The sequence below is a fragment of the Myotis nattereri genome (genome assembly GCF_964212035.1).
Source record: "Myotis nattereri genome assembly, chromosome: 8".
Taxonomy (NCBI): Eukaryota; Metazoa; Chordata; class Mammalia; order Chiroptera; family Vespertilionidae; genus Myotis; species Myotis nattereri.
The window spans coordinates 94,337,946-94,354,561 of NC_138083.1; the positions used below are offsets into that span (position 1 = coordinate 94,337,946).

At 53.6% G+C, this 16,616-nt stretch overlaps 1 protein-coding gene across 2 annotated transcripts in view; it reads left to right on the forward strand.

The window, feature by feature from the left end:
* Positions 1–15,788, forward strand: part of ANKRD29 (ankyrin repeat domain 29) — a 29,675-nt gene extending 13,887 nt beyond the window's left edge. Inside the window, exons 5-10 of one of the 2 annotated variants that reach the window (XM_081096435.1) lie at positions 2,128–2,226; positions 3,985–4,083; positions 8,626–8,724; positions 10,275–10,370; positions 10,802–10,900; positions 13,303–15,788. In XM_081096435.1, the coding sequence (XP_080952561.1) occupies positions 2,128–2,226; positions 3,985–4,083; positions 8,626–8,724; positions 10,275–10,370; positions 10,802–10,900; positions 13,303–13,407 (597 nt within the window). In that variant the 3' untranslated portion in view covers positions 13,408–15,788. The remainder of the gene's footprint in view (positions 1–2,127; positions 2,227–3,984; positions 4,084–8,625; positions 8,725–10,274; positions 10,371–10,801; positions 10,901–13,302) is intronic. The other variant, XM_081096436.1, reaches the window with a different exon arrangement.
* The last annotated feature ends 828 nt before the right edge of the window (positions 15,789–16,616 follow it).

A 16,616-nucleotide genomic window follows, 5' to 3' on the forward strand; every position in this document is an offset into this window, starting at 1 on the left:
GCAGGAGGAGTTGAACTGCCAGGACTTTCTGTTGTAATTGTCAGCTTATTTCTGGTCGAGTCATAACAAGAAATTCCTGACAATTTGCCCCAGTTGGAAACTTGTAGGTTTTCTTAATTCATTGGACTTGATATTTCAATATCCAGGGAGTTTCCGCTGGGCATTTCCCTATGAAGATGGTAAAACACGGGGATCTGAGTGTCAGGTCTCTGTCTTTTCTGAACCTGGCGTCGGCCTGCGTCCAGGCCCCAAACATGCTGAATAGGGCGGACAGAACATGTGTGTGTGCATATTGTTATGTTAATTGTCTTATTTTTCACTGTAAAAGTAATGAAACTAAACGCAGAAAGCGAAGTTTTACAAGCCCAAACCTCAGCTGGTTGAACCACGTCAGAACGGCCCTGAGTGGCCATGGGGCTGCCTTGGTCTTCCTGGTCGGCAAGTTGGTGCCGGCCTAAAGCCTTGTGCAGGGGCCGGTTCGTGCTGCCCAGGGTCCGGGGAACCTGGGCCCCGGGGGGCGTTCCCGGGTCTCCACGCCGTCAGCTGGGGTGTCCACCAGCTCCCCCCGGGAAGGAGAGATGTCGGGGGCTTTGAGTTTTAATAGGATCCGGGCATGAAGACTGACTGTGTCAACAGTTGTTCTCATCGTTACTAAACTTATTTGCCCCAAAATGTGTTTTTAAAAAATAAATGGTATCAGCTCTTCTAGGTCAGCCACCCTGTCTCATCCGTTCTCTAAATTCCTGCGGCAAAGAGCTGAGAAAATGGACAGAGCAAAACTGGGAAACATGGGTGCTCAGGGCTGCTATTAAGCAGTTTTCTGATCCTCACCCAGCCCCCCCCACTCAGCCCCCCCACCCAACCCTCCCCACCCAGCCCTCCCCCACCAAGCCCTCCCCACCCAGCCCTCCTACCCAGCCTCCCCCCACCCCCCGCCCCTTCCCTCAGCCCGGCCCTGGCTGAAGCCTCACGCAGCCACATGCGTCCCCTGGGAACCCAGCTCTTGCAGCAGCTTCTCCATGTGAGGCTCACCCACCACCTGCTCACCACAGTCCCCTTACACGACTGGACAAAGGCCAATTTCTGGGCCTTAGCCTAGAATCTGAGGATGAGGCCCCGAAGGTGGGCATTTGGGAAAAACACTCTGTGCCCCAGTTAGGAACCACACTCTGTCATGGTTGTGATCTGCATGTTAGAAGCAGATGGCATGTTGTTCATTATGTATAATTAAGCTCACATGCCCACATAGCAATTCACAGAGCCAAGCAGACCACAGCCCTAGACGGGAAAAGGGAACCCGTTCGCCTCAGCACCTCAGAAAACCCATTCAGGGCTTCTGCCGACCACAGACGCGGGGAGTCAGGAGTGCGACATGGTCGGCATAAAAGCCAGTTCTAACTGAGCTGCGGAAATGAAGGAGGCGTCGTCTCTGTCAAGAGGGTCTCTGGCCAGTTTCTTCCACGACAGACTGACTGCTGCCGGCGTTCTGTCCTCCTCCCTTTGTGGAGAGGCGGGTCGATGGGTCTCCTTGGACCTGGGAAATGTCTGTCTGCTTTTGTTTTTGATCCCAGTGGGCAGATAATGTGGTGATAGCCTCAGGTGTCTGACGTAGTGACCGGACATCTAGTAGCTGACAGAGTGATCACGTCCGTGAGTCTAGTAGGCCCGGGGCATTTCTGAATTAATCGCAAGGACTCGGTCAGACAACTGCCACAGATCGCAGGCAGGTCTTCCGAGAGTCCAGCATGAGGACGTCCTTGAGATGGACCCTGTCACGGTCACAGGAGAGTGGGAAGGGGCCCTGGCCAGTTTGGTTCAGTGGGTGGAGCGTCGGCCCGCGTACTGAAGGGGTCCAGGGTTCGATTCCCGTCAAGGGCACGTACCTGGATTGCAGGTTCCCCAGCCCTGGTCGGGGTGTGTGCAGGAGGCAACCAATCGATGTGTCTCTCTGTCTCTCCCTCCCTTCCACGCTCTCTAAAAATCCATGGGAAAATATCCCTGGGTGAGGACTAACCAAAGAGAATAAAAAAGAGCACGGGAAGGGGCCAAAGAGGAAAGGTGAGTTTGGTATTGTCTATGGAGAGTTCTTCTCCAAAGTTCTAAAGTGTGTGCTTTGTGTGCCCGCAGGACGGGGGCACTGCCCTGCTCGCTGCCAGCCAGTACGGGCACAGGCAGGTGGTGGACACCCTCCTGAAGCATGGTGCCAACGTCCACGACCAGCTCTATGTGAGTGTTTCCGGACCTCGCGCACCCTCATCACACCTGCCCTCACAGCCTGAACTTGGAGGCCAGAGTGGCAGTTCCAAGAATAGTTTCATGGACAATCGGCCTTTTATCTGAGACAGCAAGGAGCAAAATGCATCGTTTACCAGATGGCCTTGTTCTGAGTAGAAACCACATAACTTTGTTTACCCGTCTTCGTCTTGCCCTTTTAAATCTCTCACACGTGTAGCAGCTCATGTACCTGTGCAGTTAGGATCTTCAACAATCGTGTGATACGTACTCATTGGTAACGACAAGCCCAGCCTATGGACTTGCCGGAACCAAAACACATTCTGTTGTGGGTTTATTCGGGAAGAAGAGCACAAAAAAGGAGAAAACAGGTTATTTGTCCCTGCTGGTGCGGCTCAGTAGTTGAGCGTTGACCTATGAACCAGGAGGTCATGGTTCAAGGTCATGGTTGGATTTCTGGTCGGGACACATGCCCGGATTTCGGGCTCGATCCCCAGTATTGGGCGTGCAGGAGGCAGCCGATCAGTGATTCTCTGTCACCATTGATGCTTCTCTCTCCCTCTCCCTCTCCCTTCTCTGCAGTCAGGAAAATATATTTTTTTTTAAAAAAGAACTGAGGTTATTTGGAAAAGAGGTGAGGCTGGTGGAGGGAGACCCGGCCCTTTGAAAGGCAGCCCCTGCCGTGCTGGCCTGTTGGTGGCTGATCGGCAGTCAGCACATCTCCCAGGCTCTCTTCAGTGATTGTCACTGTGGTTCCACAGGGTTTATGGCAAACATGATTTCAGTTTTGTAGGAAAAAATAAAATGCGGGGAGAGGCAGTGGCTGAGCATGGTCGTGGGGAGTGGAAGGATCCGTATCCCGTGATCTAGGACCACACTTTGGCCATCCCACCACTAGCCACCTCGCCCTCGTGCCCGGGCACCATGTCCTCTCCTAGACGTGTAATGAGCGTGTAGGTGTGGACTTTTCCATTGGAACACCCTCCCTGCGTCGGCACGGTTCACTCCTGGCACCGCCGCGCGGCTGGACTCGCGGGAAGGGTGCTGTGCGTTTTAACCTGTGGCTGGTGTCCCTGGCGGGACGGAGGCAGTGAGCTGGGTGAGCGGGTGTTTCCCACCAGGATGTGCGCGGGTTTTCCACTCGGGATAAAGGGAATGAAACCGCCTGGCCGCGCGGCTCAGGGGTTGAGCGTCCTATGAACCAGGAGGTCACAGTTTGATTCCTCGTTGGGGCTCCTGCCCGGGTTGTGGGCTCGATCCCCAGTGGGGGGCGTGCAGGAGGCAGCAGATCCATGATTCTCTGTCATCATTGATGTTTCTATCTCCCTCTCCCTGCCTCTCTGAAATAAAAATATATTTTAAAATACAATAAAATAAAAAGGGGGTGGTCTCAGATCATGAACAAAAGCAGAGAGCAGCCAGTGAAAGTCCGTGCAGACAAGAAGTCGGGGCTGTGAGTCGGGGAAACCTGGACGCTACTCGGCTCGATGTGTCAGCTCTGGGATCGGGACCTCGGGGGGTCGTCGTAGACGTTATGCTCCCCCTCCTGAGACTGTCTGTTCTGACCTTTACCTGTCAGTCTGGCTCAGTGTGATCTTTCAGAATCATTCTTCAAAGAATAAAACGCTGACCATGCATGTGAAAAAGGGGGGTGGCAATGGGAAAATGTATTCAATGCATGTATTTCAAAGGTCATTTCCTTTCAAGTAAATGTGGAAGGTGACCTCTGCACTTTCCGTTGCTGGCCCTCAGGATGGAGCCACTGCCCTCTTCCTGGCTGCCCAGGGCGGCTACTTGGATGTCACTCGGCTGTTGCTGTCGTCGGGAGCGAGAGTCAACCAGCCGAGGCAGGTAATGTCGGGCGCACGGGGCAGGGGCCGGGGCCAGCTCTCGGCAGCAGCGTTACCTAAGCGGCCGGTCACCTCTGGGTGCCTTTACACCCCTCGCTTCCGGGCACCGTTCACCTGTGGTCAGGGCGTCCCTGTTCTTCGCTCTGGGCTCACCCGGAACCAGGCTGACATCACCGCTGACTGTGTTTAAAACGTGGGCGTTGGTGCCTGAGGTCAGGGACACAGTCTGCCGCCTCCTGTTCAGAGAAACTCCGGCGGCTCCGCGGTCGTCAGAGAAGGCTGCCTGGACGCAGGTGGACGGAGGCGACAGGTCGCTGGCCCTGCCCAGGCCCTCACTGAGGTGCTGCCTTCTCCCCGCCTCACTGCTTCCGCCAGCCAAGGAGGGGCCCAGTGTGGTCACCGGCAGGTCCGCACCCCCATCTCTCACAGTGGCAGTGCTGTTGGGACTTCATTCGCCAGCAGCTGGTAAACCAGCCACTTGATTCGTAAAGAAATAGAACTGCCAGGTACCGCAGGCCTCGCGCTAAGGGTGGGGAGACCCATCCAACGTGAGGCATTGTGACTAGGGCTCTTGTATGGGAACTGTTCCCTCGCTAATTAACTTGTTTTTAACAAAACACTTCCGGGTGCAGTGACGTGACCTTAAAGGTAGTTTTCTAGGGGAAAGTCAAGCCGGTTTCTTTGCAGTAAGCGGCGCTGCGATTCCCCCCGCGGTGAGGCCTGCCTTGACGAAGCCTGCAGGTGCACGTGGTGAAGAGCTATGGGAGCCTTCAGGCTGGTCCGAGGCCTCCACCACCTGAGAAGTCCAAGTGCATCCGGACCTGAGAAAAGAAAGGGGCTTTGGGCAAAGTGGGTCTGAGGTCAGGAATCCTGGTTCCAGACCCGGCTCTGCGGTAGCGGGCTGTGTGGTTTGGACAAGTGAACCGGCCTCTGGGACCGCTCGTCCCTCATCTGAATGTAGGAGGCTGGGTGGGGTGATGCTGATGATCTCTCCCAGCGCCTGCTCTGTTCTTGGTAATTTTTTTTTTAATTGGTTTGAGAGGGTCGGGGGGGTGGGGGGACATCGATGTCATAGAGAAATATCAATTGGTTGCCTCTTGCACATACCCCGACTGGGGATCGAACCCACAACCTGGGTATGTTCCCTAACTGGGAATTGAGCCCACCACCTGTTGGTATATGGCAGTGGTCGGCAAACTCATTAGTCAACAGAGCCAAATATCAACAGGACAACGATTGAAATTTCTTTTGAGAGCCAAATTTTTTAAACTGAAACTATATAGGTAGGTACATGGTTATTAACTTAATTAGGGTCCTCCTAAGGCTTAGGAAGAGCCACACTCAAGGGGCCAAAGAGCCGCATGTGGCTCACGAGCCACAGTTTGCCGACCACGGGTGTATGGGATGATGCTCCAACCAACTGAGCCACACTGGCCAGCGCACAAGCTCCCCAATTTTTATAACTGTTTTGTTCAATGTTCAGCCAGTATTGCTTGGGAACTTAACATGTGCCAGACACTGCTATAAATGTGAGATTATATTTTCAGAATCTTAAAGATATTCTTGGCTTAGATGGCCTCAGGAATATTTCTGGGAAAGGACACTTTTAGAAAAAGTTGCACTTCCGTTTCTGCCAGAATTGACATCTGGGGATTGGAGTTTAATATTTTCTTGTTGGTCCTTCTTATGTTGAAATGGTTGGTTGATTCTGAATCAGAGGCCTAATTTTACTAAATAAAAAGGGTTGTTACTTTCAGATTGCAGAGGTCGTTGCTGAGGGTGCTTCTGTGAATTTAGAAATGAGAGATGGCCAAGTCTCTCTTTGAACCTCCTTCTAAAATAATTTCTGGTGTTTTGACAAATCTATCCGTAAAGTAAATTACATTATTCATACGCCCAAGGCACCGTTTGTAAAAGCCCAGTTGGTATAAGGTTATACTTCATGTGCTGCAGGGATTGTGTCGTGTGCTGATGGCACGGGAACCCGGGCGTTAGGAGTGACCCCCCGTAGCTGGGGCAGCCAGGGCTCCCCAGGGGGAGGTGACGGGTCCAGTGGACGACCTCGTTTAAGAGGGGAGGGCTGGGGTCAAAGGGCAAGCGACCTGCCCTCCAAGGATTGTGTCCGATGTGACCGGCATCGTGAGTCCCGCTCTGAAAAGAACCGGGTGTTCATGCACAGGGATTGCCTTGGGGGGGACAGAATTTTTCCTTTTCGTGGGACACTAACCCCAGTCTGCCCTCGGTGCCCCTCAGGCAACCACTGTGCCTGCTTACTACCCGCCGGGAGCGTATAAATGGAAGGTTGTCTGGCCAGGTCAGCTGGCCCCGCCCTGTCTTCCCACCGGGAGTGTCCGTCCGTCTGTGAGGCTCACAGTTTCTAGGAGGGACGCCGAGGCTCAGCCGGAACGGGTGGCCTCCACCCCATGGCCGTCGCGATGAGGTGATGGCTGTGAGCGTTACTGCTGTGATGTTACCAGTGACTCCCAGCGGAGCACCTCTCGGCACTTCTCTAAGTGTCAGTGTCAATTAACAGCATTTTACTCAAAACAAGCCCTTGGAAAGCATCAGAGGCCCCTGACGGCCTTTCCTCGGCTGCCCCCTGGTGGCGACATCCACAAAGAGCAATGGCCCCGGCGGATAAGGAGGGAGAAGGGCACCAGCAGGGGAGCCCAGACACCCCCTCCTGCCTCCCAGTCCCACCCACGCCCCTCGGGCCCCGCCCACTCCCCTCGGGCCCCGCCCACTCCCCTCGGGCCCCGCCCACTCCCCTCGGGCCCCGCCCACGCCCTTGTGGCCACACCGTCTGGATCGCCCACCCTGCCTGACCCAGCCCCTCCTGTCCAGGTCACTGGGACTGGACATGTTCCATCTCCATGGGTCCCCTTGTCCCTTCACCCCCCTGACAAAATCCTAGTCCTTCAAGACCCAGCTCAGACGCCAACGCCCACCTGGGAGCTGACCCGTCACCCGCACGTGAGAGGCCATTCCTGGTTCTCGGGGCTCTGTGTCCACACTTTATTGGAGCCCTGAGGTCAGACTCAGATTCCGTCGCCTCTCTGCTAGCTTAGCTCCTGTCGGAGCAGGGATCACGTCTTATTTTTAAATATGTTTTACTGATTTCAGAGAGGAAGGGGGAGAGAGGGGTAGAAACAGTGATGGGAGAGAGTCATGGATCGGCTGCCTCCTGCACGCCCCACCCTGGGGATGGAGCCCACAACCCGGGCCTGTGCCCCCACCAGAATCAAACCGTGAGCTGCTGGTTCATAGGTCCTTCCACGGGGCAGTCACGTCTTATTTTTAGCTCTGGCTGCCGGAGACTCGGAAGATGCTTAATAGTTGCCGGGTGGTTGAATGAGTGAATGAATGGTTCTCCTGAGTTGGGAGAATCCAATTAAATAATGGATGGAGAAGTGCTTTGTGAACTGAGAGTACCAATCGAGGATGTGTCTGCATTGATGCACGATGTGCAGATTGAAGGATGGAGGAGGGCGAGGTGTTTCAGATCCTTCCACCCGTTTCAGCCCCTCTTCCCCACATCTCTGCAAGAACAGAGGTGCCGTGTCCTCGTACCCAGCACCCTCGGGTCCTCTGGGCTCCGACATGCCCTCATCCTCCACCCGCGCCAACGCCGTTGTCCCCGTCCCTTTGCCGGACAGCAGTGGGCGGCAGTCCTGTGCCTGCTGCGAGTAGCAGAGCCGAGTGAAGTCACATCCTCAGCAGGAAACGACCTGTGTGTCCTGTAGCTGAATCATCCTGCTCTCAGCCCGCGTCCCCACGGATGAGTAACTCGGTCTTGTCTGACCAGCAGCCTCTTTGGGCCACATTATCTTAGTTACCTCCGTTTAGGCAGTTCTGGGCCCTCCTCCCTCTTGCCCTTCTCTCCAGAGCGACCTGTGCTCTCAGAGGTCAGCGGCCCCTGGCATTGAGGTGGGGGGTCTCCTCCCTGTGCTGCTTGTCCAGCCGGCTGGTCCCTGAGCTTCCGCGCTGGGGACTGAGACACGCTGGTTCCACCACCCACGGCCCTGCCATCCTCTCTGCCGGTGAAATCATGGTGCATGTGGCTGCCGTGTGGAAGCCGTGCGGAGGCCGTGTGGCTGCTGTGTGGCTGCCGTGTGGCTGCCCTATGGACGCCGTGTGGCTGCCATGTGGACGCCGTGTGGCTGCTGTGTGGATGCTGTGTGACACCATGTGGCTGCCCTATGGACGCCGTGTGGCTGCCATGACGCCGTGTGATGCCATGTGGACGCTGTGTGGACGCCGTGTGGCTGCCATGTGGACGCTGTGTGGACGCCATGTGGCTGCCATGTGGACGCTGTGTGAACGCCGTGTGGCTGCCATGTGGACGCTGTGTGGACGCCGTGTGGCTGCCATGTGGACGCTGTGTGGACGCCATGTGGTTGCCATGTGGACGCCGTGTAGACGCCGTGTGGATGCCATGTGGCTGCCATGTGGCTGCCATGTGGATGCCGTGTGGCTGCTGTGTGGACACTGTGTGGCTGCCGTGTAGGCAGCATGTGGATGCCGTGTGGTCCTCTCGCTGCAGGATGGGACGGCACCGCTGTGGATCGCATCGCAGATGGGCCACAGCGAGGTGGTGAGGGTGATGCTGCTGCGGGGAGCCGACCGCGACGCCGCCCGAGACGTGAGTCTGAGTGAAAGCTGCACAGCTCGGGCCCAGGGAAATGCACGCACCGTGGGTCCCGGAGGTGGGGGGCGGTTATGCATGCACGGGCCGGGCAGGGGCGGGGGAGGGAGTCCAGGGGAAACGCACGCACCGTGGGTCCCGGGGTGGGGGTGGGGGGCGGTTATGCATGCACGGGCCGGGCAGGGGCGGGGACGGGAGGGGGTCCAGGGGAAATGCACGCACCGAGGCCCCAAACCATGGCAGCCTAGACCCGGAGACCACGCGGCTGTATGTGGTCGTGCCCAGCTGGGTTTTCTCCCCCCCTCCACCTGCTCTTCAGCAGGAAACTAACCGTGTGAATCTGTTGAAACCTAGTGCTGCTCCGCTCTCTAAGGAAAACAAAACCAGAGCCTGTGTAACTCCTCTGTGGTGCTCCCCCACTGAGCAGACTTCTGGATGGACGGTGGGGAGGGGGCGTAGGAGCCTGGGCCCCGGCTCCTTGGGGGGTGTCCCTGGTGGCTGCTCCAGGGGGCACTGCACCTCCTGCTGGCACTTGCCCCAGTGCAGCTGGCCCGGCGTGGGTGCCTGTGGTTTGGGGTCCCTCAGTGCTCCAGGCGGACCCCCCTCGCTCAGCCCCAGCCACAGAGCCCGGGGTCACCTCACCCCACAGCAGGCCTCGCCCCATAGGAGCCAAGGGTGGCTTGCTGCTTGCTTTTTATTTATTTATTTTTTCACAGTGTCTGGCCTCTGTCCTTGGCATGGCTCTGCTTATGTGACCCCCCTCTTTCCCAGTCAGACCCCAAAAAGAGGAAACAGGGGTGCGCTCCTGGCCACTTCATCTCCCCTCTCCCACTGTTCCTCTTCCCACCGACTCTGAAGCCAGAAAAGAAACCCCTGTTTCCTCCTTTCTTCCCGACTCCCGCTAAGCCTTGGGCGAGGTGGGCGGCCGTCTCCTTTCCGCCGGAGGGGGCTGTGAGCGAAACCTCCCGGTGCCGCCATCGGTACGCCAAGGCAGGAGGAAAAGAATGTGCAAGGTCTCTGCTCACGCCAAGTGATGGCAGGAGCGGGCGGTTAATTTCTCAGCTTGTCCTTGCATTCTTTTAAACAGATTTCAGTCTACCCTCCCCTCCTCCACCCCCTCTCCCCGCCCCGCATCCACCCACCCACCACCACAGGCAGACAGACACCCAGGGCAGAGGAGAGCAAGGCTGCAGGCGAGAAAAGACAAAACGAAAAGCCCCTTTAACGCTTGAGAACAGCCAATACAGTTCAAGAATTGTTAAGTCACTGCAAGCAGATCAACAGGGCTGCTCGGTCACGAACGACAGAGGTGCCTCTAGTCCATTGTTCCTTACCCAGAGTTCCAAGGGGCTGGGAGAGTGCGAATTCCCACAGAGCAGGGCCCTGAGATGACATAAGAAGTCACCGGTTTTGTCTGGTGCCCCTAAAGCAGACTCGGTGGCTGCGTGTGCGCTAGGAGGCTCCTAGGGTCGGGCCTGGCAGGTCTGTGCATGGCCCTCGTGCTCAGCCCGGCTCGCTCTGAATGCCCCCGTTTCCCTGTCCTGAAGGACGGCTCCACGGCCTTGCTGAAGGCCGCCAACAAGGGCTACCACGACGTCATCCAGGAGCTGCTGAAATTCTCCCCCTCCCTTGGCATTTTGAAGGTAAGGAATTGTGCCCGTCTGTAAGAGAAAGGGGTTGGAAATGAAGATTCTTGGACCGGCAGCGTGGCTCAGTGGTTGAGCGTTGGCCTGTGAACCAGGAGGTCATGGTTGGATTCCCAGTCAGAGCACAGGCCCGGGTTGTGGGCTCGATCCCCAGTGAGGGCCGTGCAGGAGGCAGCCGGTCCATGAGTCTCTCTCATCATGGACGTTTCTCTCTCTCCTCATTTCCCTTCTGCTCTGAAATAAAAAATAAAAAAATAAATAAAATTTTTTTAAAGAAAAGAGCATTGGCAGCACTTACACTGGCCACCCGCTGTGCACCTGGGCGCACTGTGTCAGAGGCTGATGTGACTGGAGAGGGGGCATCGGGGAGCATAAGGCCGGCGAGTGCTGCGGGCTGAGTCACTCTGACGCACCGTCTTTCCTCTTAGAACGGGACGTCGGCGCTCCACGCGGCTGTGCTCAGCGGGAACGTTAAGACCGTCGCGCTGCTCCTGGAGGCGGGGGCAGACCCAGCCCTGAGAAACAAGGTACGGGCCTGCCTTGCGCGTCTTTCCACTCCATCAGGCACCTGTGCAGAGGTAAGGCAGTGTCTGCCGTAACCAAGGTAACGCCTCTCTGGCTCCTGTGGCTCTCCTCGCACTTCCGCCTAGAAATGGCAGGCAGGGTGGTGACTGGGTTGTGGGTGAGCAGTCCCTTTGGGCCAGAGAATTACACTGAACGTACTGATTTCAGAGAGGAAGGGAGAGGGGGAGATAGAAACATCAATGACGAGAGAGAATCATCGATTGGCTGCCTCCTGCACTGGGGATCGACCCCAAAACCCAGCTATGTGCCCTTGACTGGGAATCAAACTGGGGCCTCCTGGTTCATAGGTCGTCGCTCAGCCACGAGCCATGCTGGCCTGGCTGGACCCAGAGAATTACTCTAAAACCCTGTATTGCCCTGACCGGTTTGGCTCAGTGGATAGAGTATCGGCCTGCAGGCTGAAAGGTCTCAGGTTCAATTCCGGTCAAAGGCATGTACCTTGGTTGCGGGCACATCCCCAGTAGGGAGTGTGCAGGAGGCAGCTGATCGATGTTTCTCTCTCATCGATGTTTCTAACTCTCTATCCCTCTCCCTTCCTCTCTGTAAAAAATCAATAAAATACGCCCTAACTGGTTTGGCTCAGTGGATAGAGCGTCGGGCTGCGGACTCAAGGGTCCCAGGTTCGATTCCGGTCAAGGACATGTACCTTAATGGTGGGCACATCCCCGGTGGGGAGTGTGCAGGAGGCAGCTGATCGATGTCTCTCTCTCATCGATGTTTCTAACTATCTCTCTCCCTTCCTCTCTGTAAAAAAATCAATAAAATATATATTTTTTAAAAATAAAAATAAATAAAGCCCTGTATTATCCGTGGGTTTCAGCTAACAAGGGCGCAGCTCCAGGGGTGGGGAGGCAGTGGGGGGGGGGGGGCAGCAGTGTGGGGGCGGGGTTACGAGGGTCCTGTTATCCACAAAGTGCCCTGAAAATGTCAGAGTCTGGTCGTTACCGCCACCCCCGGAGGCTGGATGGTCACATGCTGAGGATTGCTGGTGCTCGGTTTGGTGTCTGCATGGGAAAGTGTCACTTTTATGTTGTTAACAGGACTTCACTGCCCTGTTACAGAACCAACTCATGTCTTTTTACATCTCAAACTCTTTGGTTTACCGTTAGGCCAAATCTGGAGGTGGAAGATGCGCAGTAGCCATAGGAAAAAAACACGATTGTCGTCGTATTTCCTCTTATCCAACATTTGCATGAGCTGTCCAGTGGGGTGGGGTGGGGGCAGGAGCCTAGGACAGGTCTTGAAGAAGCACACGACACTGCTCACTTCTGTTTTTTGTTTAAAGACTTTTAAATTTATTTTTAGAGAGAGAAACGTCAATGGTTGCCTTCCGTAGGTGCCCTGACAAGATCGAACCCGCCACCCAGGTATGCGCCCTGACTGGGAATCGAACCAGCAGCCTTTTGGTGCCAGGACGATGCTCAACCAACGGAGCCACACCAGCCAGGGCTAAGCCGCTCACTTAGAAGGAGGAAGTGGGTGTGGCGAAAGCTATTTTTATTGTATACTTTCCTGCCACTTGAATTTTTATACGCATCTGCTACTGTGTCTGATTTTATTCATAAGGAGAACAAAAGCAAGGAGCCCATCCTGACACTTTGAAAGAAACTATCAGGAAGTACAGTGAACAGCCAGGGTCTCCTTCACTCCACGTCATCCATGGGTCCTCTCCTGTTCCTGCCACTGACCTGCTTGATGACAGCGTATCTCTGCTTATCTCTTCCCGAGATGCTGAGATTAGCTTCCATTGGGGAGTGATAAGGCAGCTGGAAGCACCACCCCTGTCTTATCTTTAGCCCTTGGACGGGGACATCCAGGGCTGAATGAAGGGGCCGGGGAGCAGTTAGAACCTTTATATAGAAACTGGAAATGCAGTTCTGGGTGTGCCTCCTGGGAGCTCAGCCGTGGTGGTTGTGGGGGTTCCCAGTGAGCACAGCACGGCCTTGGGCGCTCCGAGAGCTATGAGTCTGCGTGCGGCTGCTCCTGATGGAGGTTCAGGCGGGCCCTTCGAGGGCACATACCAGTGTTCATGGAGCACAGGCCAGATGCGCGGGGCGTTGCGCCGGAAACGAGAACGCACGACCAAAAAGCATGGGCCCTGGCATCCCGGGGGGGACCGTCTAGTGAGAGGCACGGCTAGGTGGAAAAGTAACCCTGACAAAAAATAACCCTGACCGGTGACGTGTTTACGTTCCAGAGAGACCTCTAATGCCTCAACACAAAGCAGAGTCCAGAGGGTGTTTCACCAGGAAAGAAGCAGGTTCGGGTCCGAGCCCCCTCGTTGGAGTCCCTAAAACCACACCGGCTGTGGGAACCCGCTAATGCCTGTCTTCCCTGCTTTCAGGCCAACAAACTTCCAGCAGAACTCACCCAAAACGAGCGAATACGGAGTCTCCTGCGAGGCAAGGAAGGCCACAGGAAGAGCTACCTGAGCTGCGTATTTGACTGAAGGGAGAAACCGTCACCGCATTGCCCACAGAAACTGCTTTCAGACGGTGTTGGGGATTCTGTAAGGAGACAGTGCCCGGGCTGCCCACCCAGGTTCCCCACCCAGAAGAGCTGTGCCTGGTGCCCGAGGCACCGGGCAGGGACCTCCTCATTCACACGGCTGCTCACGCGGCCTGCAGCCCACTCCCCGGGGCCTGGCAGGGTCGTGGACTCACTCGTGTCTCTCGGTTAAACCCTAATTGTTAAACCTTCCAAGAGCTTTAAGTCGGAAGACAGAAAGACTGTAAGCTTTTAAAAGCTGCAGGTCTGACCTCCGATGAACTAGTGAACTTTAGCTTTTGTGTTACATGTAAGTGTGCTGAAATATGTAGCTCCGTGACATTTTACATGTATGCATGTATGTCATCCCAGTGTAAGGTGTTTCTCCTACCCAAGGATCATAGCCGTGGTCTCAGAGACCTGACGTGTGAACGTGCATCACTAAGAAGTCAAAGGGGGCTGTTGAACTCTGAGGACAAAGTGTTCATGTGTGAGTTGAACCGGACCTTGGTCCTAACACGTAAAAGCCATGTTTACCCGGAGTCCCTATTGCAGGAAGGGTAGGATGCAAGTGGCAAGTTTGGAAATTCAGAAAATTGCAAACCACGGGACGTGAGGATTGTGTGTTTTTTTAGCTTTTATTTAGGTTATGTTATCGGGACCTGATTCCTGTGCCATTGGCATGCTCTGGAGTCTGGCGCTTCCAGCATCACTCCGCTTGGTACAGTGGCTTTGCGGTCCTTGGATACAATGTGATATGTGCAAGTACGATACGCTGGCACTATTGCAGGACTGTAGTAATAAAAGACTGTTGTTAGTGTGTAGTAAGTGTTCCTCTATGCATGTTCTTGAGCTAGTGGGTTCCAAGAAGGAAACCTGGGTTTTATGGAATTATTCCTCCGAGAAAGGTGTAAAATTTATATTCGATGCACTTTACAATCAGTGGTGTCTACATGCCTCATTTGGTGCCTACGTGCACAGACATGAGCTAACCCTCTCTCTGTAACCCGCCGTGATGAACACGGGTATTCTGTGACTTAGAAACACATCTTTCCTTCTCTCGTTCCTGTTCTGCTCTGTGTCCCGCCAGTGCTCTATGTAAACACACGTTGACACGGAGGGAAATGTAACCCCAGGAGGGTTTTTTAACCAACTTGCAGTGTCACTAAAAGCATTCTCGTTAAGTCGGTAAACAACGGAGTATAATTTTGAAATTGGCAGATATCCTCCTAAAGTTTGTTATGATCAATAACATAACCAACATATATTAGCTTATTTTGATCATTATCACAAGCAAAACCAGTACTGAGCAACCCACAGCCTGGCCAGCTATGCAACACGCCTGCAGTCTCACATCAGGATAAACAATGAGAAAGCTTTGTCTGGATTGCTGAACCCCGTATATTAATATTTTAGTAGCTGCAAAGCAGTGCCAGTTTCCTCATTGACTGTCTTTTACTCAGCAAAGTTGTCCAATTACACATCCCCCCATGAGAATTTCACAAAGCAATATTTATTCTGAAGACGAAAATAATGTGGCCTTAAATTTTTAATATTTTTTGCCTTAGTTAGAGCCCTAACTTAGAGCCTTAAGCCAAAAATGGTTGCTCATCACTGATCTAAATCAAAAGTTTTATGGGGACTGATAGCAAAGTTCCAAAGGACAAAAATGCAATGAAGTCACAAACTTAATGTTGTTGTTTTTCACTAAGACATGCTTTCCTTGTCCTATTTATGAGATCATTTTATGTGGATAATGCTCTTGATCAATATCAGGGTCATTAAAATGAATCCAGGAGCTCTGACAATATTTAAGGGAGCCTCTGACTGTAGGCAAGAGGTCTCTAGCTTAGAAGGCGCACATGTGGTCTAGATGAGATGATATTATCCACAGCAGGGAAGATGCTCATCTAAATCACTCACCCAAGACTGGAAAAAACAAAACAAAACGTTCTGTTATTTAAAGTTAAATTGCAGCCGAGCTTGCAACCTGGGCACGTGCCCTGACCAGGAATCAAACTCTGACCTCCTGGTTCATAGGTTGATAACAGGCAAACGGGTTACTTTTCACCGAATTTACTGGGTGACATTGGTTAATGAAATTATATAGATTTCAGGGGTGCACTTCTAAAAAAATGTTTTTAAAGCTAAATTGCATTTGTTTGTACACAGATAGATGGTTCTTGTTTTATGTTCATCTAACTCACAGTTCATTGAGCTCTTAGAACTAGCAATTCCTATGCAAGGCATTTGTTTAATTCAACCACAGAAGTTTTTCATTATGTCCATTTGTCTGATGAAATATTCCAGGTTATAATTCAAAATAAAGTTAATATACTACCCAGTTTGCCTTTGCTGCTTTTTCCTGTTTGTGTTTAATCAGAAGGTATTTCTGTGATTTTAAATAAGATGGAATTTTAGAATTAATGACTCAGCTCTGTAAGCCTTATGTTACTTATAGACTTATGATTTCATTATTTCTACCAGGGATCACTTTTGTCATGATGCCAGGAGGTTTTTTTATTCAGACAAAAATTCCCGGGAGAGTCACAGAAGATGCTACAAATAGAAACTCTTCATTGTTTTGCTGCTTTCAGTGTGGGAAGTCGGGGGTGGGGTGGGGAGGGTGGCGGGAGTTGCCGCATGGAGGCAGTAAGGGCGGAGAATACAGACATATTTTTCAAAACAGAGGCAGAGCTAAGGGTAGTTGGTGATTAATTGAACATGGAGAGTGAGGGGAAAGGTGAATTATACTAAGTATGTCAGGAGACCCTAAAACGCCCCCCCCCCCCAGTTTTGCTGATTGGCTAGGAGGACCCCAGAGCTCATCCTGTGGTCATACTCGGGGCGAAGATGACAGCAAAAGGGTGTGTAGCAAGATCAGCGAAGGGGAAGGGAAGTGGCGTGAAGGCAGGAAAGCAGTGCAGGCCTCCAAGAGTCTCTCCAGCAGTCACTGGGCGAGCTTCCTTGCTCTCCCAACGAGTGTGACAACTCCATGAAGTGCTCTCCCCGGGGGAAGCTCAATGGAGACTCACCAGGCTTTTAGTTAACTGGTCACAGGCACCCTCTGCCTGGCCTTTGCCAAGATCCCAGACGTCCAGGCATCGGCACAGACCACATGGTTTGTAAACGACTTGGGCTCAGTGAGCCCTTGCCATTCAGGAAAAGTCT